This window comes from Miniopterus schreibersii (assembly GCF_964146895.1).
Source record: "Miniopterus schreibersii genome assembly, chromosome: 15".
Lineage (NCBI taxonomy): Eukaryota > Metazoa > Chordata > Mammalia > Chiroptera > Miniopteridae > Miniopterus > Miniopterus schreibersii.
In genome coordinates, this window is record NC_138115.1 from 46,049,313 (window position 1) to 46,074,010 (window position 24,698).

The 24,698-nt window shown below is 52.2% G+C and overlaps 1 protein-coding gene and 1 long non-coding RNA gene across 3 annotated transcripts; one reads left to right on the top strand and one right to left on the bottom strand.

The window, feature by feature from the left end:
- Positions 1-1,759: 1,759 nt before the first annotated feature.
- Positions 1,760-13,640, bottom strand: CSRNP1 (cysteine and serine rich nuclear protein 1). Of its 2 annotated transcripts, none has more exons than XM_081159909.1 (5): positions 13,524-13,640; positions 6,432-6,682; positions 4,756-5,015; positions 3,980-4,294; positions 1,760-3,876 (listed from the first exon to the last, which is right to left on the bottom strand). In XM_081159909.1, exons 2-5 carry the CDS (start codon positions 6,640-6,642, stop codon positions 2,896-2,898), a joined length of 1,767 nt encoding a protein of 588 aa, XP_081016035.1. In that variant the 5' UTR covers positions 6,643-6,682; positions 13,524-13,640; the 3' UTR covers positions 1,760-2,895. The 2 variants fall into 2 exon arrangements, with proteins under 2 accessions (XP_081016035.1, XP_081016034.1); XM_081159908.1 differs by lacking the exon at positions 13,524-13,640 and adding an exon at positions 12,952-13,156.
- On the top strand, positions 13,311-22,552 carry LOC308567846. Its single transcript, XR_014000386.1, has 3 exons — positions 13,311-13,909; positions 15,084-15,170; positions 21,949-22,552. It is a non-coding gene; the product is annotated as an uncharacterized lncRNA (long non-coding RNA).
- Positions 22,553-24,698: the final 2,146 nt, after the last annotated feature.

The window sequence follows — 24,698 nt, forward strand, 5'->3', positions numbered from 1 at the left end:
ACAGAGTAAAATAGTCATTATAAGTAGAATGTGGTTGTGGCCAAGTTATGAAGAGAAGTCCGATGACTGAGGTTTGGGAACAGTGAACGGGTAAGGGTCCCTTTTAGATCGGCCCAAGTTGTCCTCGCTGGCTACTGAGCCTTGTTTTTGACATACTGTGGTTGGGTGCATGGCCTCTTGGTATGAATCACTGACCTGGAATGCTTTCCCCAGGTTACTACCATCATTCCTATGGGAAAACAGTCCACTTTATGATGATGTGCTTTACAACCCAGGGTTGTTGAGAAACAGGCCCGTCTGCATGGAGAATGATCCTCTGAAGGATTGCGCATTAATCACATTTATATCGCTATAAAACCTAAGTTGTCTTCATCTATGTTTAAAAAACAAAAGAGGCCAAGAAGTGGCTGTAGATGGAGAGTGACCAGGCTGTCTAGCCATGGGCTGTGTCCACAGGGTAGGAGAGCCTGCAGGGTCTTCCAGCTGGGGGTGTGGGAGCTGCTGGAGGCTGCCACCCAGACCCCAGGCTAGTCAGAGCAGAGCCTCACAGCCTTTGGCGAGATCCAGCTTTGGCATCATGCATGCTGAAGCAGTCTCCACAAAAGGATTCCCAGGGACCAGTGGGAAGGGAGACGGGACAACTGAATGCCCACCCTGAGAATCCTCAGACTGTCCCTGCCTAAACTGCTTACAAGGACAGGCTACCCCACCACGGGCCAGACTCCAAGCCATGCGTCCTCTAGTGGCCATTAACGATATGAGCATGTGGCCATGTCCACACATGTCCGCAGGCAAGAGACATATTTAAAAGGCAACAGAACCGGTAAGAAAAAAGAGAAGATAAAGGCAGAAGGAAGGCATGGGGCCTGCATGGTCCAGGCTCTCTTCTGAGTGCTGCGTATGCATGAACCGAAAAGGCTTGTGGGGTGCGCAGTGTTATTTGCAGTACCGAGGACACCCAGGCACAGTGAGGGGAAGTAATTTGCATAAGTAACCTCACTAGGTAGAAGAGCTGGGATTGGAACTTGGCATTGTGGGTCCATGCTCTTAACCAGTAAACCACAAAGATGAAACAAGGGAGGCCAGCACAGACCAACAGAGGCAGAGACTAGAACAAGGAGACTCAAGTCAGGTCTCTTTTGAGTCCCCTTCCCAGCACTTGTGCAAATTATTATTCCTACGGGAAGGGGAGGCTGACCTTGCTCCTCAGGCCCCCAGACTGGGGCTTACCAGGGCAGAGTGCAGCCTGCTCCCCTGGCCTGCAGCCCAGGCTGCCAGGGACAGGTCAGACAGGTCTGGCTGGTGCAGATGGATGAAGTTCTACTGCTTCCGGTGTTTGGTGCTCAAGTCCCCAGGGACCTCAGCAGCTCAGCCCCACATAAGGCCGCTCCCCAGCCCATCCCACTGGCTGCCTCCAACCTGGGGGAGGGGCGGTGACTTCACCATTAGAGGCCCCAGCTCAACGTGGGTGAGTGGGAGTGCGCCCTCACCTATCCAAGCACTTAGCTTATCTCAGAGACTATCCACCCCAGACGACCACTGGAGATGGGTTCTTCCAAAGGGAAAACGGATCCTTGTGCCCCACCTGCCTCTTCGCTGGCCTGCATGGAAGGAGGCCCAGAATGTTATGTCCCTCATTCCCACCCCCAACACAGGCTCTGCACCCAGTGCTGTGCAGGGCCAGTCTCCACCTTTCTCCCCACTGCCTCCTGAGGGTGTACCTGTGTTCCCAGATGTCCCACAAATGCAGACCACACCATTAAAAATAGAGCCTTTTTATTGGTACCTGTAAGTTCAGGTATAAGGTGTTCCCACAAGCACACAGGCTGACAAGGCCTCCTGGGTAAGAAGGCTGGTCCAGAGCCTGGGCTCCTTGGCACAGACACAGAGAAAAATGAATAAATTATAGCTCTAATATTCAGGGACAATATAGAAATTAGGATGCAAAATTCAACATCAGCAAATGGGCATAAAAGCCCTAAGGTGCCACCCCTTGCCCTGGCCAACTGACCAAGGACACAGGCAGGTGGGCCAGGCTGGAGTGCAGTGCCCAGAAAGCCCTGAGATAGTCTTCAAGGGCATGCTGTGGGCCCTGAGGCAAGCCCCTTGCCCTCTCTAGGCCTTCTTCCCCTTCCTACATAGATGGGCCAGGACTAAAGGCTGTGGCCCTTGGGGGAGGGGAGATGGGGCAGAGGACAGGAAGTGGAGGGGGCTGAGTGGAGCAGAAGAGGGTTTTGGTCATGGTTGGTCAGCCTAGTCCCTCCCTTGCCCACTGTCCTAGGCTAGCCTCTGCCTGCTCAGCCATCCAGAGCCAGGCAGCTGCCAGGGTAGACACAGGGCGTGAATCCATATCTGGTCTACACCTAAGACCAGGCAGGGCAGGCCTGCAGGACAAGGCAAAAGGGACTCGTGGGGTCTGTGCCCCACCCCGACCTCAGTATTGCCTACCAGCCAGGGATGAGAAGCCTAAGCCACCTAGTCTCCAAATAAATTATGGAAATAAATTATAGTCTTCACAGTCCAGAGGGTTCAGCCACCCAGGGGGGTAGGGCTCATGGTGGCAGAAGCTGGGAGAGGTAGATGTTTCCAGCCCTGTCTTGCTGTCTTAGGGCTAAGAAACATCATGCCCTCCTCTTCTTGGCATGCGCCATGGAAGTGGAAGAAACTGTGGGCACCGGGCAGCTGAAGGGGGAGAGCCCCCTCTCACACTTTCTTCAACTCAGAAAGTTAATAAAAATAAATAAAAAATCAATCCAGAGTGTTGCATGAAAATTAGGAGTGCCCACATGGGTGAGCCAGGCAATGGGAGACAGCTACATACGGACCCCGGGGAGCCCCCAAATTATGGCACAGCAGCAACAGGGCTTTCGGGGCCCAGAAAAGGCAGCCTAGTCCTCACACGGGCACAGGCTCCACCAGCGATGCTGGGGCAGTGTCCTCAAACAACTGGCTGTCCATGAAGGAAACCAGGCCCTCGGCAGCCGGCTCAGACAAGCCCATGATGGATTCGAAGAAGCAAACGCTGGTGTCTCCAGGCGGGGAAAGGGCAGGGAAGGGAATGTGGGGTGCCTCAAGGTTGTCCAAGCTGTCAGACACCTTCCGAGAGGTGTAGTGAGGCCCCAGACTGTAGTCTGGCAGGGCCTGGAGCAGCTCAAAGGAGTCACAGGAAGACAGGCTGAGGTCCACTGAGCTGCCCTGGCCGGCGTCTGCGCTGGGTGGCGCAGAGGTGCCAGGGAGGCTACCTCCTCCCAATCCTTCCAGGCCACCGTTTAGGAAGCAGCTGGCATCCAGGTTGGCATTTTCATCCAGGATGCCTGACGTGAGGCTAGAGCTGGAATAGCCATGGGTCCAGCTGGCCAGGCCACCGGGGTCACCAGAACCAAAGATATCGCCTAAGTGGAAGCAGCTGAAGTTGTCGAGGTTCCCCACGCCCGCTTCCTCCTCCTCCTCTTCCTCTCCGCCCAGGTCAGAGTCACTTAATCTCAGGATCCACTCTAAGCTGTCGTCATCCACATCAGGCTGGAAGCCGGGGCCAGGCAGGGCTGGGTGGGCAGGGTCATCATGAGGCTCGCTAGTGCCTGATGCTGCGGAAGAGTCAGTCATGTCGCTGCTGCAGCTGTGGTCTCCCAGCTCGCTGCTCACGGGGGGCTTGGCCAGTGGGAAAGTGGGGGTCAGGACCTGCCCACCAGAGCTGGGTGGGCCACTCTGGGCAGGGGCCTCCAGCTCCCCCAGGCTCTCAGCCCCCTGCTCCAGCTGCAGGCGGGTGATCGTGTGGATGAAATGGGTCTGAACCCGCGCCTGATTAAATTCCACGCGGCCCTTGGGGTTCTCACAGCCCTCCTTGCAGCAGCCACAGGGGAACGCTGTGTGGTCCATCTGCAGAGAAGGTAGAGGCATGAGTGAGGATCCTGAGGAGCCCAGAGAAGCCCCCAACCTCAGCCTCCCCTTCCCAGCCCAGCCCGACCACTGACCACCATACCTGGCACTTGATGCCCGCCAGGCTGCAGCTGCAGGTCTCAGGGTCACAGACCCTATCGCAGCGACAGCCACAGTCCTCCCGGGATTGGCGCAGAGCCTGCAGCTCCCGCTTCTCCTCTCGATCGATCTTCCGCACGCCGGCAGCCCGCAGCAGAGCCCGCCGCTTCCGGGCGGGGTAGGGCTGAAGGAAGGTCATTTCCTCCAACCGGCCGCCTGCCACGGCCACTGCCAACTCCTCATCCACAGAGGCATCATCAATGGCGTCCACTGTCAATGGCAGGCCAGCCTCCGTCTCAGGTACCCCAGCCTCTGTAAGCTGCATCCATAGGAGAGAGGGATGTGAGAGGCACAGACAGGTGGTCTCAGTCCCCACAGCCATCAGTCACTCGGCAATCGCTCCCCATGTGCTGCTATGGGCTGAGCACTGTGGATACCACAGTGACCAGGACAGCCAAGAACACTGCCCTAGGGGCATTTGCAGAGAGATTTCCTGTTCATGTCATCCCCCATTTCACGGACAAATGCCCTCACCCAGCCAGATACACTGATCCCCAGTGTCGGTCAATTCTGTATCCCTTCCCCAGGGAGGTGGGAGATTCAGGCCCTAGGCCCCAGGCGCTGCAGTGAACCAGCCCTTCCACGACCCATTCTGCCTGCAGATAATCCAGGCAACAGACCCTGATCAAGCCATCACTGGTCCTGTAGGTCTCCTTCCCCAAATACATAGTGAGCAAACCACCACCTGCCCCACTGTGGGCCCTGGAGGGGTCTCCCTACCTTCCATCGAAGCACCTCCAGCTTCTCCTCCTTCAAGCGTAGGCGGAGCTTCTCGTGCCGGGCCTGGGCTTGCTCCTGTGCAAACTCAGCCAAGGAGAAGCGGCGGCAGGAGCTGTGGCGAGGGGCCATACCCAGAGTGCAGCCTCCACGGCTGGGCACGCTGGTGAAGCCCTGGCACCGAGGGAAGTAGAAAACGGTGGTGCCATCGAAGGCTACGCGGCCTGGGCGCTTCCGGGGAGCCCGCTTCAGGATGGACGGGGCTGGAAGGCAGGCAGGGAGGGGGGAGGGCATGAGTTCTCCGTAAGGCACAGCACGACCCCAGAGAAGACGATGCTGAATGGTCTCTCCTCACACCTTCTCCTCTATCCTCACACCCCCAGAAAAGAAATGGATTTAAATTTTAGGAGCCAGCCTGGCTGGGATGAGATTTGGTAAAATTGAACACCACCCTTATGTCAACACTGGCTGATTGTTATTACCAGCCGAAATGAGAGCATTTGTAAGATTAAACATCTTTCCCACCTTTATCAGCCAATTATAGGTCCTTTGTACAGTTTTCTACTTTTTTTATATTGATTTGTAGGAGCTCTTTATATATGATATTAGAGACATCAATGGCAATTCTGCCTGTCCCAATGCAATACATAGAATTCTTATTCTCTCTGCAACCTGAACTGTCCAGCACTTTCTGAACAACATTAGCTAACAGCGGTGGCAGACGGCATACTCATCTTATTCCTGACTTAGCGGGAAAGGCTTCCAATATTTCCTTATTATTCAGAATCAGCTTTTGCGATGAAACATATTTTTAAACCATTTAAGTAGAACTCACTTATTTCTATCTTACGAAGAGTCTTATCTAGAAGGAACATTACATTTTATAAAATATTCTTTCAGCATCTAGAGTAGCTCTTAAGTTTTTCCTCCGACAAAGTCAGTTGGTAAACTATGAGATTGGGTTTTATAATATTAAACCATCCTTGCACTTCCAGGATAAACCCATAGTTGTTCCGTCAGTAAATTCTACATGCTAAAAATCCTACTTTTTTATGTATAATGCAGATATACAAATGGTACATAAATAAACATCATATCCGTGGTTGTAAAATACCAGGTGGGGGTGATGAGGAAAAGATCTAAAAAGGCTCCTTGGGGCAGGGGAGTGATAATAAAAAGCAAGGTTAAGAAACTGCTCCAGTTTGGAATCAGGATCTGCCAGCTTGAAAAGTAACTGGGGGAAAAAACTTTTCACTCCGCTCAGGCAAAGCCAAGCACATTTTGACAGGAGAGGGACTGGCCTGACAGCCTCGCAGCGGAGAGGTGCGGGCGTGGGACTCTGGCACAGCAGCTGGAAGGACAGGGTGAAAGCTGGAGAAACGAAACTGGAGCAGAAGGGAGGGGCCTGGGCGGGAAGGCTGAGGGCCACTCTCGGGAAAATGTCATGACTTCCAAGCAGGGAGTCCCAAGGTCAAAGGTGGATGGAGCCAGGGCCAAGTGCTTCTGGAGAGTGGGCATTCCTAAGTGACCACGGTATACCGGGAAGCAGACGAGGTGGGGAGCTAAAGCCATGGGGACACAGCCTCCAGAGGCCAGGGCGGCTCTGTCACAGGCCTCCCAATTCCATCGTTAGGAAAGAAGAAGCGGCATGTAGGGCTCCCACGGGAGTGAGGACTCACGGGTGAAACTTCGGGGGCCAGAGACATTGCGGTCAGGCAGGGGCATCTGATCCCAGGGGCCCTCCTCTTCCAAGTCCCAGGCCGGGGAGAGTGAAGAGCTTGGGGAGCAGGGGCCAGAGTGGTGGCCCGAGGACAAAGATGAGGAAGACGAGCAGAGTGAGGAGTCGTCGTCCTCCAGCTGGTCCAACTTCCTTTTCAGCAGCCCCGTCATGGTGGGTATAGGGGTTCTCCGGACGCCGGGCACAGACAGCCTGGAACGGGAAGCAGAAAGCTCTCAGTGGCAGGCATGAGGCTACAATCGTCGCCTCTCCCACTTACCTTTCGGGGTGTCCCAGGCCTTCCCGCCCCAGCCCTGGGAGCCCTATGTGTAGGGGGCACATCCCCAGGAGGCTTCTTTGCACAAGACAGAGAGGCCCAAGCCCTTGTCCTGATGCTTGGAGACTCCCACCACTCTTCCCAAAAGCTCTCCCAGGACACTGCAGGCACCTTCCCCACTACCTCCTACAACCCACCTACACACTCAAGCAGACCGACAGATGGACCGCCAGACCTCTGCCCAGCCTCGATCGCTCCCCGACAGGAATCCTGGGGGCTGACTCACTGGCTGGGTGATTCACAGGGCTCGCATCTGTGTGCCTTTGTGTGTGCGAGACTGTCTGCACGGTGGCTCTGCTTCCTCCTCCTTCCCTCCAAGCACACCCACAGGCACACTGCCCGGCGTACACACACACACACACACACACACACACAGAGCAGTTGCAAGCCCTCGCTCCAGGGCCCAGCTGACCAGGACACTCCAGGGAACAGGCCTGCTCCGCCACTGGCCCGGATTCCCAGCCCCAGGACTTTCCTAAGTCCCTCCTCTCCCAAAAAGGACCAGCTCAGACTTTCCCTCAGAAACCCCCACCAGCAGAAGTCCCCTGCCTCCAGTCATGGCTGTGGGACCTGGAGCCACCTTGGCTTCACGCCTCTTTCATGTCTCCTGCTTAGTCTTAAAAAGTCACCTACATCTGCCTTATACTCCAATATCTAGCCCTGCTTGCCTGAATTAACTTCCCATGGAAATTACTTCTTCCCCTTAAACAAAACAAAACAAAACAAAAAACTCTTCCAGTGAAACAGACCTGCCAAGACAATATCCCACTCTCTCCAGTCTGCAGCTTGGGGACTGGGAGCACCCCAGGACCCACCACTCGTGTCTCCCGTTTGAAGGTCTCAGCCCTCCGTAGGAATGCAACCAGACTCCCACAGCCAGCTGGCCCCATCCAAGTGGAGTGGAGGGGACTTAGGGTTCCCTCCCCTAAATGCCAAGGCAAGTAACAGTCCCTTCCACTCCTTGGGAATCCCCAAAGGACTCAGTCCTAAGGGCTGATCACAGCTACCTTGTCTCTGCACATCCGGTGGCACTCGGGCCTGGGCCCCCAGGAGGTCACCAGAAGGAAAGGGAAACGATGCAGAGGCCCCACGGCTGGGGGGCCCCTCCCCCACGGCCATCACAGGAAATGAGAGAGAACAGGAAAAACCAACCAGAAGGCTGGCAATCTCCTCCGAAGGTGTCCTTTCTACACACCCCTTTTCCCCTCTGCCAAGCCTCCCATGAAGTCCCTGGATCCTAGACCTAGAAGGTGTGCTGTCAATCGACTTACTGGATAGACTTACTGGATAAGATTCTTTCCAGGGACAGCCTCCCCCTGCAGGCACAAGAGAAGCAAGAGACAGCTCGCCTTGCAAACTCTCCTCGTTGGGCCCCAGGGAAAGAGGACTTGCAGGTGTTTCCGGGGGCTTCTCAGCGGGTAGGTTCTCAGGCTTGGCACGCCCCCCCTCCCAGGGTCAAACCACAAACAAAAACAACCCAGCTCCCAGCTGACCTGCAGGTTCTCCCAGGAAATGGGGGAACTTCATGACCCAGAGCCAGACATGCACACATATACACACATGCAGACCAGAGACGCTCAGACACACACGGACAAACTACACCCAGGGATGCTGTCCCTACCACAGTCCCGCTAGGAGAACCCATCTTTTCCCAAGCTCCAGATGTGGCCACAGGGTACTGAGTGGCCCCCTAATCACACACCCAAGCCTGAGACTCCCTCCCCCCAAAGTCAAATGCCCACTTGGTATTTCTGCCTGGCTGTTCCCTAGAAACATAAAAAACATAAAATTCTGCAAGCCCCAAATCGAACCCCTTGTCTCTATTCCCCACCCCCCCACCCGTGCCATCTGTTCCTCTTCCTGTGTTCCCTATCTTAGTAACAGCACTGCCACCCACCCAGTTACTCAAGCCAGAAACCTGCAGTCATCCTCAACTGCTCCTTCCATCCACATCCAGTCGCACATTAGCTCATTTAATCGGCACAAGGCCAGGCACCGACTCAGTAGGTATCATGGAGCCCACCCAGCATAGGGTTCAGAACCTTGGCTCCAGAACCAGACTGCCTGCATTTGAACCCTGGCTTAGTTCTTAATTAGCTGAGTGACCCTGGGTCAGTTTCTTAACCTCCTCACTCCAACCCTGTCATAAAACCTCGCAGGGTTAGGGGGCTTACATTAGTCAATACACGTCAAGTTCTTAGTGCTCGGCGCTTAGTGGCTATGTCATCCTGCACCGTGAAAAAAAGAATGAGCTCCTGGATACACACACAGATGAATCTCACTGATCCCATGTGGGTGAAAGAAGCCAGACACAAGAATGCATGTGAATGAAGCTCAAGGAAAGGCAGACCCAATCAGTGATGATACAAATCAGAAGAATGGTTGGTTACCAGGGGAGGGGAGGGATGCACTGGGGACAGACATGAGGGAATCTTTTGGAGAGGGGGTGGAGCAGTCTGGAGTTGATCTGGGTTGAGATTTGTTCCATGGGTGTCTAAAACCATAAAAATCCATCTAGATGTACACATGAAATTCATATACTTCATGCATGTCACCTATAATTTTAAAAGTTTATTACCCTCATGTGTCTGCCCCTGCTGCTACTACCCATGTCCCCTGCCTCTGCTCCTGTCCTCTCCCCATAGCCATTCTTTACCCTACAGCCAGAGTGTCTTATTAAATCCCCTATCTACCTGCCACCCCTTGTTTAGAATCACTCCGGAGCTCCCCTTAGGGGAGCTTGCCCTTAGGATCAAGTCCAGAACCCCACGAGACCCAAGCAGGCCTCGCTGCTGACACTCAGCCTCACCCCCCTGTGGAAGTCATCTCCAAGAGGGCCTCCCTGAAACCCCCACTCCTCACTGACTACACACCTCTCTGGGTCCTGGGATCCCGACATCACAGCCCTCACCGCCCCACCTCCCAGTGGCCTCACTGCTCATTTCCCTCACACCAGGCTGAGGGCCTCTCAGCCTGGCTGTCATTGTGCCCATGCCTAGAACACATTATGGCATAGAGAAGGCACCTGAGGACCATCAGAGGTAGGCAGGTGGGAGCTTTATATCAGGTATAAACACAGAAACAAGATTAAGCACAAGTTCTCGGGGGTGAGTGGTAAGTGTGATCTAATGATCCCATCACAGTTAAAGGGGGGAAGGGTTCATGCCCCTCCCCCAGCTTGCAGCACAGGGTTTGAACAAGAATGGTACCCAGAAGGGGGTGGCTCTGAGGGAGAAGAAAGCTCTGGCTGCAAGCAGGTGCCAACCCAGAAATCTCAGGAGGTGCCCTGTCAACTAGACAGGTCGAGGAAGCAGGTTTAAGTCAGACACCTTGGTTCTGCCGCAGGATATCTACAGAATGGGAACTTAAGGCAAGGAGTTATAAGCTCCAAGGCTGCAGATGGAGAAACTAGGGTATAGGGGAGCTACGGCCGCACTGCAGGTTTTGTGATGAACCCCAGCAGGATCTGCAGGCCTGGAATGAAATGAGAAATCACCTCCTCCCTGATACTCCTTTGGGTGGGGGGAGGGGGAAGCGCCACTGTCCCACCTGGGAATCCAAAGGCTGAGAGAGGCAGAGGCCAGAGATAAGAAAAAAAGACTCCGCCAGAGAGGAGAGGCCAAGTCAGAAAAAGGAATGAAAGATAGTGGAAGAGTCCAAGAAAAGTGTCAGACAGTGAGTCAGAGGGTGGGGGAGGGGCCTCCAGCAGCTACCCAGGAATCAAGATCCCGGCTGTGGCACAGTTCCCAGGGTGAGCACAGCCCCCTCCTAGGGTCCTGCAGGAAGGAAAAGCAATTCCCAGGAGCTGGCTCAGACAGAAATACCACACCCCCAGGAGCCCCGGAGACAGGCCCTGAATCAAAGAGAACCAGGCTTCTTCCGGGATCTGCCTGGGCCCTGAGAATCTGACCGCCTTCCTGCCACCACACACAGGAGCTGACAGCCCAGGGCCGGGGGGGGGCATACCTCCCCACCCCACTTGCGACAACTATCTACACACTCAGGCCATACTATGTGAATCCAGGGAAGGCCACCTCACCCTGGGCACCAAACAAACAAAGGCCATTTGGGGTGGTAGTTGGGGGAGGGGGGGCGCAACAGAATCTCGGGGACTCTGAAAAAGATACATCAACTCCTCTGTGCACCTCAACAGTCCAATGCCCCAGACCCCACCCCAAGCTAGTACTGGGGAGGGGGCACCTTTAGCAGCCTCCATCCATCTCCAAGAATCTGAAAAATGTGTCTTTTAACCTCAGAGCCCCTGGCCTAGGGCAGGTCAATTACCCCCAATACCTGGGGTGACATGACCCCAAGGCTCTCAAGCACTACTACCTGGGAGAAGGGGAGGGCACCTCTCAGCACCTCAAGCCCCCACTGGGATTGGCTGGAGAAACAGCCTGGGCAGCCCAGAGAGGGCAGATAGGAAGCCTTGGCACACCCCTCCCCCACCTCTCCCTCTGAAAGGGATGGGGGGAGGGGACAGTTCCTCCGCCTTGGCCTCCAGGGCCTGGCACTGGGGTAGGTGCCAAATGTTTGCTGGCTAAGTGAGGCAACTGCTGCTGCAGCAGGGAAACTGCACCTGACAGCAACTGCTTCCTCCGCCCCAGCCAGGCCTCCTTCACTCTCATTCATTCATTCAACAAATATTTATTGAGTGAGGTGCTGAGCACTGTTCAGGCACTTGGGCATAGTGGGAGCACGACGGGCGTTAGTGCCGCCCCTTGAAGCTTTGAGTTCAGTGAGCAGGAGTATAATCAGAGTTTACAAGCCCTGCTGTGTGCGCCGATGGTGGGTAGAAGGGGTGGGCAGGAGGGATGCAGCTGGCAGTGAAGACAGGTCTCTCCCAGGATGCAGAAAGGGTTCCAGAGAGGGGGCGCAGCAGGAGTGAGGGACTAGAGAGGAGAGCCAGAGTGGCGGGGAGGGAGGGGCTCCAAGGAGGCTGCAGAGCCAGGGCTCCCGGGTCAGGCTTTAACCTGAGGGCACAGGAAGCCACAGCAGGGTTTAAATAGGGAGTGACAATACCAGATTTGCATTTTTAAAAGATGGCTCAGCACCGGGACTGGAGGGGGTGTGACCGGTTAAACCTCGCAGCCCGAGCTCAGTGAGAGATGACAGGGCAAGGACACGGGAGAAAGGGGAATGAACCTGGTGACCTCAGGATGTGGGGACCGAAGAGGGCAGCGATGTCAAGGATTTGGGGGGCGAGGTGACGAGTGCCGCTCCAGAGGGCTGCGGGACATCTGAATGGAGGTGGGGGTGGGCGGTGGAGCTGGGGAGGGACCCTCTGTGTCACGAGTGTGGGCTATGCGTGTGACTGTGCCGGGGAGCAGGAGTGACTAAGTGTGTGGCGGTGGCGGTGGCGGTGGAGTCGGCGTCTCCGGTACGCGCCGCTGGAAAAGCCCCCGGGTGGGAGAAACTGAGGACCGGGAGGAAGTACGTGCTGGGGAAGGGAGAAGGCGCGCGTGGGCGGCAGCCGCGAGTGCCCCGGGGTGGCCTGTGTCGCTGCGCCCGTGACTCACCCCGGTGGCCTCCGCGGGTGACGGCGACTGACTGACAAACAGGTGAGTGTACGACACGATCCCTCTCCCTCCACCCCCTTCCCTCCCAGGGTCCGTGACTCACGGAGCCTCCTCCAGGCTCATCCCTCCACCGGCTCCCTGATCCCGCCTCCCAGGGGCGCCGGGCACGCGCCGCAGCCCCAGCATCCGCCCCCGGGGGGAGCCCGAGGAAGAAAGAGACCAATGTCACCTGCTCCGGCCACGAGAGGAACTTCTGAAAAGTTCTCAGGCAACTGGGTCAAAAGGAAACTCCCCCGCGGACACCCGCCCCCATCACCCGGCCCCGGCGCGCAGCCTCGGCCCGGCCGCCGCCGGCGCGCAGCTCGGGGCGCCGTGACTTCTCGGGGTGCCGGCGGCGGGCGGGGGAGGGGAGCGGAACACCAGCGCCTCTCGCTCCCGGCCTCCCTGCCCCGGACCCCGGCCGTGTCACGCAGCCTGGGGCCCCGCTGGGCTGTCTGTCCTTGTCCCCGTGCCCGCTCCCGGTGTCAGGGGGCAAACGGCAGGGGCCGCAGGAGCAGCGCCACCTGCGCGGGACGCCCCCTCCCCAAAGTCCCGTCCGGTCCGGCCCCGAGACCCTCAGCGCTTACCTGCCAGCCGGGCGCGCTCCGAGTATCCCGACGCGACCCGAGTCCCGCGTCCCGCCCGGGGACACCGTCCGCTCCGCGACCCTGCGTCCGCTCGGCCGGCAGCCGTCGGCCCAGCCTCCCCGGGCTCTGCGGTCCGGCGGCGGCGGCGGCGGGAGACTGTCTGCCCGGCCCCGCCCGCCGCTCCGCCCTCGTCGTCAGTGGAAAACTCCGGGGCTGGCCGCGCTGACGCACGCGGGGCCGCCCGCCAGGCCTCCCGCCGCCCGCCCCGCCCGCCAGCCCCGCCCGCCAGGCCTCCCGCCGCCCGCCCCGCCCCGCCCCGCCCCGCCCGCCCCGCCCGGAGGCCACGCCCCGCCCCGCCCGAGGCCCCGCCCCCGCCCGCCCGGCGCTGCGGCCGCGGCCTCCGTACCCGCGCCGAGGCCTCCCTGACTCCCCGCAACTCTCCGGGTGCTCTGCAGGGGAGAGTGCGCACCCCGGCAGCGAGCCCCGGCCCCAGGAGCCCACCCTCCACCCCTCTTTCCGACCGCACGAGCCACCCCACCCACCACGCGCGCCCCGAGCGTTTCCACCCTCACGCTTTCGCTGCAGGCGGCCCTCTCTCCCGGGATGCCTGCTGCCCTCTCGCCGCCGACCAGAGCCCCGTCGCCTTGCGGCCTCAGCTTGCAATGCCTCCTCCAGGGAGCCTCCGGGGAAGCCTGGCCCTCCCCCTCCGGCCCTGCTCCCGCTGCATTCTGGGTTCCTCTCTGACTGTCCTAGATGGAAGTTGTCGGGGACGAGCCCGGGCCTCGGTGCTCCTTTCTGCCTCCCTGCAGGTGGGGGCGGGGAGGCCCTGCTGCCCGCTGCCCGGGTGGCTCTGCGGCGGAGACGGTAGCGAAGGCCCCGCTCCAGCCACAGGTGTAGATCTGCAGAAGGGGCCCGGAGGCCTTTACTTTTCCCGGGAAGAACGCTCGGAGGAGAGCAGGTTGGGGGAAGCTACAAGCCCTGTCCTTCCTGGGTGCCTTGAGTGGGTGACCTGGGGGACCTGCAGCAGGAGGTGTCTGGACTGCTGGAGCCAAGCTCCCAGCGACTCCCCGGGGCCCTCAGGTTGAAGTCTCAGCTAACCCCCTGGGGCCTGCGGAGCTGGGATAACCTGGCCCTTGCCCACCTTTGCAGCCTCACTGCTCTCTCTCCATACTCCCCGCCCCCCACTCCCTTCCCTGCTCCTTCATTTTGTTTTTAATTTGTGCGCATTTCTTCTCATTTGTACCTCGTGCTTGTAACGTCGGTACAGCTGCATATAGTTTCAGTTTACACGGGAGGCGTTCGGTTCTACATCTCATTACGTTTCTTCCAGCCCTACCTCTACACTCCCACCCCACACCCTTGATAAAGTTGTTAGGGTGTGTTCTGCTCAGCGGCTAGAGCTCAGGGAGTGAATTGAATGGGCCTAGTGAATGTGTACAGGGAGGCGGGGCTCAAGGTGAGGACAGGGCTGGAAGTGGAGATGGGTCATCAGCATAAGGCTCATACCGTGAAGCCATGGTTTGTGGCTGAGGCGGCTCAGCAGGGAGTTTAAAGGCTGCAGAGCTGGGTGTCGGTTGCTAGAGAAGATTCAGCCCTTAGGGCTACGATGCCCACCACCATCCCCATCAGACACTGAGCTAGCTGTCCCTGTGGCTGCTGGTTGCAGACCTTGCTGGTCCCCAGGAATTTTTCTTTCACTGCCTCCTTCCTGTCTCTAATCCTCTGGCCAGGTCCCCAGGAGAACGGGTGTCTCTGACCTAGAGTGGAATTCTGCTTCTCTCTCTCTTTCAGTCTTCCAACTTATAAAATGGGGAGCACTGAACTAGAGAACCCCACCAGCTTCCACATTCCTTGAGCTAGAAGACCCTGCCTGCTGATGAGGGAACTGGGCCGGGTTGAGGGCTAGAGTTCATGAGCGTCCCTCAGGCTGCCTAGGTTTGCATCCTACGGGGCTGTGTATTGGGGAAACCAGACCCAACAGGTGCCAGGGCAGGGAGTTGGCAAGGGCTGGATTGGGGGCTTAGAGCTGGGAGCCCAATGGGTGACGGGGCTTGGGGGCAGGAAGAGAAGAAGAGAGTAAGGGAAAATATAGGAGAGTAAAAAGAATCAAATAAGTGACGTGTTTTCTCCAGAAAAGCATCTCCCTGTCCTGGGATGGGCTCACCAGATGTTGCCCAGATGTTGGCGGTGATGGAAAACATCTCCCTCTGGGATCCGAAGTAAGTTCTTCCTGTTGGTGGGGAAATGAAGGGTCTGTTCCAAGGCAAGGAGGGCGGGGTCTGGAGCAGCATCCATCTATGACTATGGCACATACATAGGCAGACACGCCCACACATCCTCAGGGAACTGCTGAATACTTAGGAGAGTCCCACAAGTTTCTCAGACATTCCGCATCCATGGACCACCTGTTTTAGGTAAATAAAAAATGACTAGTTTTAAATATTTTTAAAAATTAAAAATTAGTGATGAGTTCCCATCAGAAAGACTAAAATTAAAAGGACAATTTTTTTTTAAAGTAGCAAATGTAGCAAGATTGAGAATTAACCAGATTCATTCTATATTGTTGGTGGGAGGGTGAACTGATACAGTTTGGAAACTAATTTGGCAGTACCCACTAAGACCAAACATAGGTAAACTCTATGATCTTATAATTTTTTTCCTCGGTATATACCCAAGAGAAAAAAGGTGTTTATGTCCACCAAAAGACACAAGAATGTTATAGCAGCTTTATTCATCACAGCCTAAAACTGGAAACAACCTTAATATCCAAACCGTAAGTGGAAACAAATTGTGATTTATTATACGATGGAATATTACACAGCACTGAAAAAGAACAAACAGTTGCTTCATACAATGACAGGGATGAATCTTTATATTGAGTAAAAGAAGCCAACCACAAAATAGGAATAACTGATTCCAGCTATTTATATGAAGTTTAAAAACAGGCAAAACTAAAGCACAGTGATAGATAACATTACCTTAGGGAGTACTGACTGGAAAGGGCCACAAGGCAGCCTTCTGGGTACTGGAGATGTTGCATATTTTGATCTGGGCAGTGGTTGGACAAGTATGTCCATATGTAAAAAGTCAAGTTCTACACTTCAGATTTATTCACTGTATGTAAGTTTCGCCTTGATAAGAGGAAGGGGAGGGAATGACAATTGATGCCCTTGTTTTCAGCTGTCCACCAGAAAGTCTACCTCCTGACCAATGAGGGATACCTGGGGTCACAGGTCACGTTCAACTGTTTAGGTTTCTCTCTGTTTAAATCAGTGGAGCGGGTAAGAATTTTATTCAACTGTGATTCTTAGCTTGCAAGGATCTGCATGTTATTTTGCATCTAAGAGTTTTATAGTTTGAGTTCTTATATTTAGGTCTTTTATTGAAGAGTTCACAATCAAATCAAAGCAGCCGGCTCCTCAGAAATTCAACCTTAGCAGGGACACTGTCCCATGTGCTGCCTCAACCCCACTGCCTCCAAAGCTTGTCTCTCAGATGGAGACGCCTTTCTCTGTTCAGGGTGGCCTGGCGCTCTGATTTTTCCATCCATGCTGCCTGCTCGTGGCTAATGCGCCTCTTATCCCAGCCTGTGGACTCACTCAGAGTAGGTGGTGGCTCTCTTGGTTGTAGCGAGGGAAGGGAGGAGTCTTTAGTGAGGCTGGGAAAGGGAACAAGGCCCTGTCTCCTTAGGATGCTCAAACACCCCTCTCTGGACAACCCCGCCCCTCCAGTCCTGGGAAGAGTCCTGTCTCTCCACTTTGCCTCTTCCCCCTTCCACTCAAAGGAACTTACCTCTCCAGACCCCTATCCCTCCACTCACCCTAGTCCTTAAAGGTGTGGCTCCCAGAACAACAGCATCAGCATCGCTGGAGAACTTGTTAGAAATGCAGATTCTTGGGCCCTCCCCAAACCCACTGAATCAGAAACTCTGGTATTGAGGGCCCAGCAACTTGTCTTCTAACAAGCCCTCCACTGATTCTGGTGCACATCAGAGTTTGAGACCCACTGAGCTAATAAGGCCTTGGAGAGCAAAACCCTGGCAAGGGGACTGTCTTCAAGCACATTTCTTGGACATTCTTGTTTATCTAAACTGGAAGACATTTGAGTGTAGATCTGCAGATTAAAACGCTGAGCTGTTGAATTCTGGGTCAAAGGATTTTGACAGATATTGCCAAATGCCCTCCCCAAAGTTGCACCCATTTCCCTCAACCAGTAGCATCTGAGCATGCCTCTTTCCCAACACCGTCCCTGGCACTAGGTCTTATCAAACTTATGGATCTCTGCCAATCTGATAGGAGAAACAAAGAAGATATCTTACTGCTTTAACTGGCATTTCTCTAATTATGAGTGAAGTTGAGACTTTTATAAGCCATTTGTTTTTCTCTCTAAATGCTGGTTTATATTTTCTTATTTTGTATTGGCTGTTTTAAGTCTTTGAGGACTGAGGGAATGAGCTCTTCTGCCTGTCACACTTATTCCTGTTTGTTTGTACATTGATTTATAGTATGTTTCACCACACAGAAGTTTTAAATGTTTATATAGTCAATTGAGGGATCCTCATTTTCTATCATCATATTATAAATCAATTCACCTATTCTTTTCTCTAGCATTTTATGACCTTATTTTTAATATATAAATCCTTTACCCATTTGGAATTTATTTTGACATAAGGGATGGAATAGAGTTCCCACTTTACTTTTCCTCCACATGATCAGTTAATTTTCCTACCACCTTTCTCTTCTAATTTAAATGCTCCCTTAAACAGAAATTGACTTCTCATGTGTGGTGGAATCTGCTTCTGGCTCTCTGTTCTGGTCCACTGGATTATCTATTTATTTCCTCTTTAAGTACCAAAATGCTTTACAAATTATAATTTCATAATGTGTTTTATCATCTGATAGGTCTAGTCCCATCACGTTACTTTTCTTTTTCAGAGATTTCCTGGCTCTTATTTATTTCCACAGTTGAGTTTCTTATCATATTTTTTATTTTTTTTGACAAGTTCTCCACCTAACAAACAAATCCTATGAGTGTAGTTGACTCTTAAACAACATGGGTTTGAACTTCGCAGGTTCCCTTATATGGGGACTTTTTCAATAAATGTACAGTCTGTCCTTTGTATCCTCAGGTTCACATCCCAAGGTTCAACCATCCGCTGACGGAGAACAGTATTTTCCACCCGCGGTTGGAAGTCTGCAGGTGTGGAGGGCTGGCTATGCGCCTTGTTCTGTGCTGTTTTATATAAGGGGCTTGAGCATCTGCAGATTTTGATATCTGCAGAGGGTCCTGGAATCAATCCCCTGTGGATACTGACGGAAGACAATTGTTAAGTTTTGGGGGAGTCAAAAGTTATACTCAGATTTTTGACTGCAAGGAGTTGACACCCCTAACCTTACTTTGTTCAAGGGTCAATTATTTTAATTAGAATCACACTGAATTAAAAGATTAATTGAGCACTGATATTTAAAAAATATATTTATTTATTTTGAGAGAGAGAGAGACATCGATTTGTTGTTCCACTTATTTATGCATTCAGTGGTTGTTTCTTGTATGTGCCCTGACCCGCAACCTTGGCGTATCGGGATGACACTCTAACCAACTGAGCTACCCAGCCAGGGGTGCACTGACATTTTAATAATAGAATGTTCCCTGTATAACTTTAATATTATCTTTGTAAAGGCCCTTATATGTCTTTTAAATATTGTTCTGAACATTTTATCTTTTTGAGTGCTATTGTCACTTCGGTTTCTTGCTGTTATGTATTCTGATAAGTTGTATTTTTTCAATATAAAGGAAGGGTACTGAGTTTTGTATATTAACCTTGGAAATTGCCCTCATCCTGAATTCTCTTATTGCCTCTGATAGTTGTGCATTTTTCAATCACATCATCTATGCATACTTTTGCTATTCTGTTATGGCTTTGTTTGTTTTAAGCAGGACTGGATGTCAAATATCTTTTTGGCATGTATTGAGAAGAAATTATATCATTCTTCTTTGATCTATTAATATGGTCAATTTTATTAGAGATTCCCTAATATTGTTGAACCCCCTGGATGTTACTAGGATGAACTTACTTGGAGGTGATAAATGATTCTTTTGAGACATTGTTGATCTATATTTGCTTGTATTTTATTTGAGATTTTTCCACCTCAGAGATTTATGTCTCTGACCTCAAGCTCAGTCATATTTAATATTATTCAGATTTTCCACATTCCTCCCTATCTTTCATTTTCTTGATAGGCCACGAGCTGATGGACTCAATTAAAATGTACTCTTGCCCGACTGGCGTGGTTCAGTGGCTGAGCATTGCCCTAGGATCCAGGAGATCATGGTTCGACTCCCGGTCAGGGCACATGCCTGGGTTGTGGGCTCGATCCCCAGTGGGGGGCATGCAGGAGGCAGCCGATCAATGGCTCTCATCACTGATGTTTCTATCTCTCTCCCTCTCCCTTCCTCTCTCTGAAGTCAATAACGATATATTAAAAAATAAAAATAAATAAAGATATATATATTTTTAAAAGTACTCTTATGTTTCATCCAATTTCTACTTGCGTTTTCTGTATATTTTTATTCTCAACTATCATAGCTTACTCTTGATTTTGAAGTTATACTATTTGGTGTGTAGAGATTTCTAACACTAGATTCTAAACTAGATTCTTAACATGAATACTGTTCTCTCTTCTGTTTAACTTCCTTTTGTCTCGCTTAACATTTTTATTTTGAATTTAACCTTGACTGATGGTAGCCCTGCAGTCTCAGCTCAGTATCGTCTTATATATCTGGTTTACATTTTATCTTTAACTTTTCCAAGTTATTTTGGTAAAGATACATCTCTTCTACACAAAACACAATAGGACATTGTTTTTCGATCCAATGTGAGAACCTTTTTTCTATTATAAGGAGGGTTTATCCTATTTATATTTGTTGATATAACTGATATATTAGTCTTAATTCTGTCATCTTATCTTCTGTGTTTTCTATTTCAATGTTTCCTCTGTTCTCTGTTTTACTATGTGTATTTTTTTGTTTTCTCTGATATGCATGTGTGCGAGCACATGTGTTTGTATTTTTGCCTGATGATTTGAAGGTTTATAGTCTGCTTTTAATTTTTCTAGTGGTTGCCTTTATATTGAGTTATTTCTCTGCCAAGAGAAGAAAACCTTCATATGTAGGGAAAGAGTCAGATTCTCAAAGGCTGAGCCTTGGCACCACCACTCTGTCTTCGAATTCTTGATATCTTATCTTCAATGTGAAAAATGGTGATAGTCCTGCTCTGAAGCCAAGGGTTCGGGGTAATCAAGATTCTGAACATGCCACTGAGATGCTGCTTGAGCTGGCCACCTACGGCAAAGAGTGATAGCCACAAAGGGATGCTGTGTCTCATCTCTTACATCGAAACCTCATGTGAATATCTTTTCCCAAACAGGCAGCATACTTTGCTTAACAGTGTCTCTTACTTGCTGTCCATCCCTCCACACAGTGTCTGAAATGGTTGGAGAGGACACAAATAGAGGGCATTGACCCTTCTTGCTATTTGTTTCTACACATACCGAGATCAGGGGCCAGATTGTTGCCTGACAGCTGGTGTTTGTAAATACAGTGATGTGTGATTGGCGTTCAGATGCAAGTTTTGTGTGCGTGTGTGTTTTCTTTTAAATCTGTGAATTGATGCTGCTTGATCAGTCAGTGAACTAACAGATAATGGCACCCTCAAAATAAGATGCTTTTAGGAAAGCTTATTTTTTAAAAAGACTATTTACAGACGTGTGGGTGTAGGAGCAGCCCAAGGAATGGTGCAATAACCTGCAGGAGCACCAACAAAGCTGTGATCACCAATAGGCCTGAGGGGGGAAGGGGAGGAGCGGTCACCTGAAGGAGAGAACTGAGCAGACTGGGCTGGCTGCTTCGGGAGGCTCAGCGGCCCCTCAATGAAGGGTCCATCCGACACATGGATCCAGGGGACTGAATGATCTCAGTCTCTTCCCTCTCCCTTTCCTGCTGGGGGTCCCCATGGCTAAGCCCAACTGGGATCCATAAGCTCATTCATCTTATCTTGCAAAGTTTTTCAGTGGTAAATAGAATAAAAAGTCATCAGGTACATTTCCCTCATGTTTTCTGCAAATATGTGGAGAGCAGCCACATCAGTGGTACACCCATTGGGAATGCTGTCAACTCCCAGTAATGGAGTGGCTTCAAACAGGGAGGTTTGCTTCTCTACGGTAACGGGAAGGCTGGAAGTGGGCAGCCACCCGTATTCAGTAATGTTGGTGCTGGTATCTAGAATTTTCAGGCTTTACCTTGTGCTGGTGGCTTCCTATTTGCAAGATGACCTCCCAGCACCAGGCATCCTGACCATAGTTAAGTCAGGAAGAAAGGGGAAGTGGGGTCCCAGCATGTATGCCTATTTTAGAAGTGCCCTCAGCAGACCTCCCATCATATTTCACTGGCCAGAACTGGGCCTTGTGGTCTCCCATCCCGGCAAGGGAACATGGGAAATGGGCTGGTCAGGAATGCTTTAGACCACTTGTCATCAGTTGCCTGAGACTGGAGATCTCGGTGCATGGATCAAAATCAGGGATCTGTTATCAAGAAAGAAGGGCTGGGATAGATTCTGGATCCACAATGAACAAGGCTTGCCACAAGTGGTTTAATTCAACAATGAAGCCGATTGTCTGCTAGCACTCACTCAGGAAACAGCGATTGCTCTTTCACACTGTGTGCCACTGAGCCTATGTGACATCCAAAAGTGTTGTTTGATCGAGGAGTTTTGCCAAGAGTTTGCTCTGCTTTTTATCTGATCGTACTATTTCTCAGTAGCCTGTGACTCAACTTACAAGTCATAGTGGGAACTGGGTTGGTTTTCTCTGCAACTTTGACGACGCTTCTCTGGTTTTGATCTTTTCTCTGTCTCTAATGACAACATGCATCGGTGTCACACTGGACGTTATTACTTTGCACACTCTGGGGAGATCTGACTGGTTTCTTTCTAATTTACAGGGCCTGCTGTGACCATGATGCAAACGCCTCCGCGGGCTTTGAGCCACTACTTGGCAACATTGCATAATAGATGGTGCCTTCAGGACTTGAGGCAACATATCACCAGCGAACAAAATCCTATTTGCAGATATTCAGTCCCATCTCTCTTTCTGATTCGCACTTTCATTTTTCCTGCTCGTGCAAAATTATCTCATTCCACAACCTCATCTACGCTGGTATACATAATCACATTTTATACTGCAGTATTTTTTGTTACTATTTTCAATACTACTTTTATGCTTTAATGAGCCTCTTTGGAACTACTGATCCATCTTTACGATTTGGGGCCATACTACCATATGATAGTCACAATAAAATGAAAATATAACAGATGCACGCAATAACATGAAAGTGGTGTAGACTAATATCTTAGCAAGTTGAACTACAGTTAATGGCATTCTCTTTACTAAAGATGAACTGAGCTGAACTGGCCCACTCAGTTCTGGTGGCAGAGGTGCCCCTACAAGGCCATGATAATGATTACAAAGGTGATGGATTTCTATGGAAATTTCCCCTGATCTCGTGTTTATGAAATGTACATGAATGAAACTGCTTGTCTGTATAGTAGCCCCTGCTGCACCTCACTCTGTCCCCTGGCACTCACAATTCTCACATGAGCTGATGGCTTCTCCCTGTAGACACATGCCACTCCCTGCCCAGGGGATTTCTCTGGCGTTAGGACTGTGCTCAGCTGGCACACAGGGCAGGCTGGAAGTGCCAGGGAGCTGATGCCCCTGGCTGCAGCCCTTCCCCTTAGTGGGCTGGGGCGGGGTGCTCTGAGGCTGTCCCACACAGCCAGCGTCCCAGAGGTCCCAGTGGGACTGAACCGTAGTTGCAAACACTCCCCAGCACACCCTGGGTTGGTTCTCTTTCCACACTGTCTGCTTTTCCTCCACTAGTGCTTCCTGGGATCACCTGCCACGTGAAACACTCGTGCTCACATCTTTGTCTCAGGGCCCGCCTCTGGGGAAAATGAGCCCACGGCTGGTTTTTCCTCTGAAATCCCCTTGCTGGTGGTGAGATTCATGAGCCTCACTTTAGGGAAAACTGCTCTGGACAACTCTGGTCATTTTGCAAAAGAGAAGACGGGCCTGGAGTGGGGAACCTGATGTGCTCAGGGTCGCTCTATGTCAGAGGTGGCCCAGCTGGCTCTGGAGTTCCCTGTGATGGAGCCAGCACAGGAGGAGGTTCTGATGCCCTTGAGGGCTGTGTTAGGGGGTCTGACGGAGCTCCCTGCCCCAGGCGTGGCCTCAGGGGTCTCAGCCCTTCTCAGACATCTGGAAGAGCTACTGAGCGAGGACAGGACTGGGCAGGAGAGGAAAAAGAGAAGGGGCAGCTGAGGCTGAATGGGGCCTGGGCATGATCCCTCTGCACTTTCTCAGTCCCCTGAGCCCCTCCCAGCTTGTTCTCCAGCTCTTGTGGGTGCTCCACCTACTCCCAACCCCGTCATTGAAATGAAGAAGCCTCCCCTCACCTTATCATGCACGCACACACACACACACACGCACACACGTGCGCGCTCTCTGGGGCTAGACCCCATGTCTGATGGATTCATGTCCCAGAGAGAGCAGGAGATTCCTCTCTGCCTTGTCTTTCCCTGTTTCTGGAGGAAAGCCGGCTTTTTCTTGTGACCCTGTCAGCCATCGCCAGAAGAAGAAACTGGCTTCTAGCCCAGCTTTCTAAATAATATGATGATCTGTTCCAAATGCCCAACCTACAGACCTTTACTTAGTCCCAGTTGCCAGAGTGAGAAACCTGAGGCCAAGGAAGAAGTTGTACAGCGAGCCCATGATCTGACTCCCAGATGGCAACCTTGCCGTAAACTTACTCTCCTGGTCACCCACAACCCCAGGATGGGCACAGCCTGTTGGGGTCATGGTCCTGCTGGTAAAACCACTTGCCCTCCTGGCTGGGCCCGGCCCAGGTCCTCACCTCAGTTTCTATGGGGCCAACAGGGATGTCATCCAAAGGAGCTGGAGCACAAATGTCAGGGCCAGCTCCTACGAGAGGAAAGTCACTTCCCTAACCTTTGTGGACTCCGCAGTGGACAGGACCCAGATTCATGAGGGGAGCGGCGATGTGTGGGGGCCTTAATGACCCAATGAATCCCTGCCCTTCCACAGGGGCTGGGACTAAGAAGTGGGGCAATTCACTTACTAGAAGCTGGAGTATACGGGCCACAGTAATAACCCTACTAGCTGTGATGGTTTAAAAATGTCCACGCACACTCTCACATTTTTCTTATCAAAAGGGGGCATCTAATCCCTCTCCCCTTGAATAGAGGCAGCCTTGGTGACTTGCTTCTAATCAATAAATTGTGGAAGAAATGATACTGCGTGATTTCCAAGGTAAGTTAAATAAAAATGGTGAGGCAGCTACTGGCTGGCTTTTTCTTGGGACACTCGTGCCTGCGGCCCAGCCAGCATGTGGTGAGAAAGCCCGGCTTACATGGAGAAGCCATGTGTGTGTGTTCTGATTTCTACAGTGCCCCGGCCGAGGTCCCAGCTGACAGGCAGCGTCAAACGCCAGCTGCATGAGTGAGCGTGGTTTCAGATGATTCCAACCCCCAGCCTTCGTGCCTCTCTAGTTATGGGATATTTTCACTAGTCCTGCCCATACTATAGATTCTTGAACAAAATAAACAGTGCGTATTAAGCCACTAATTTGTGGGGGTGGTTTGTTATGCAGCAGTAGACAACTGGAACCATGCT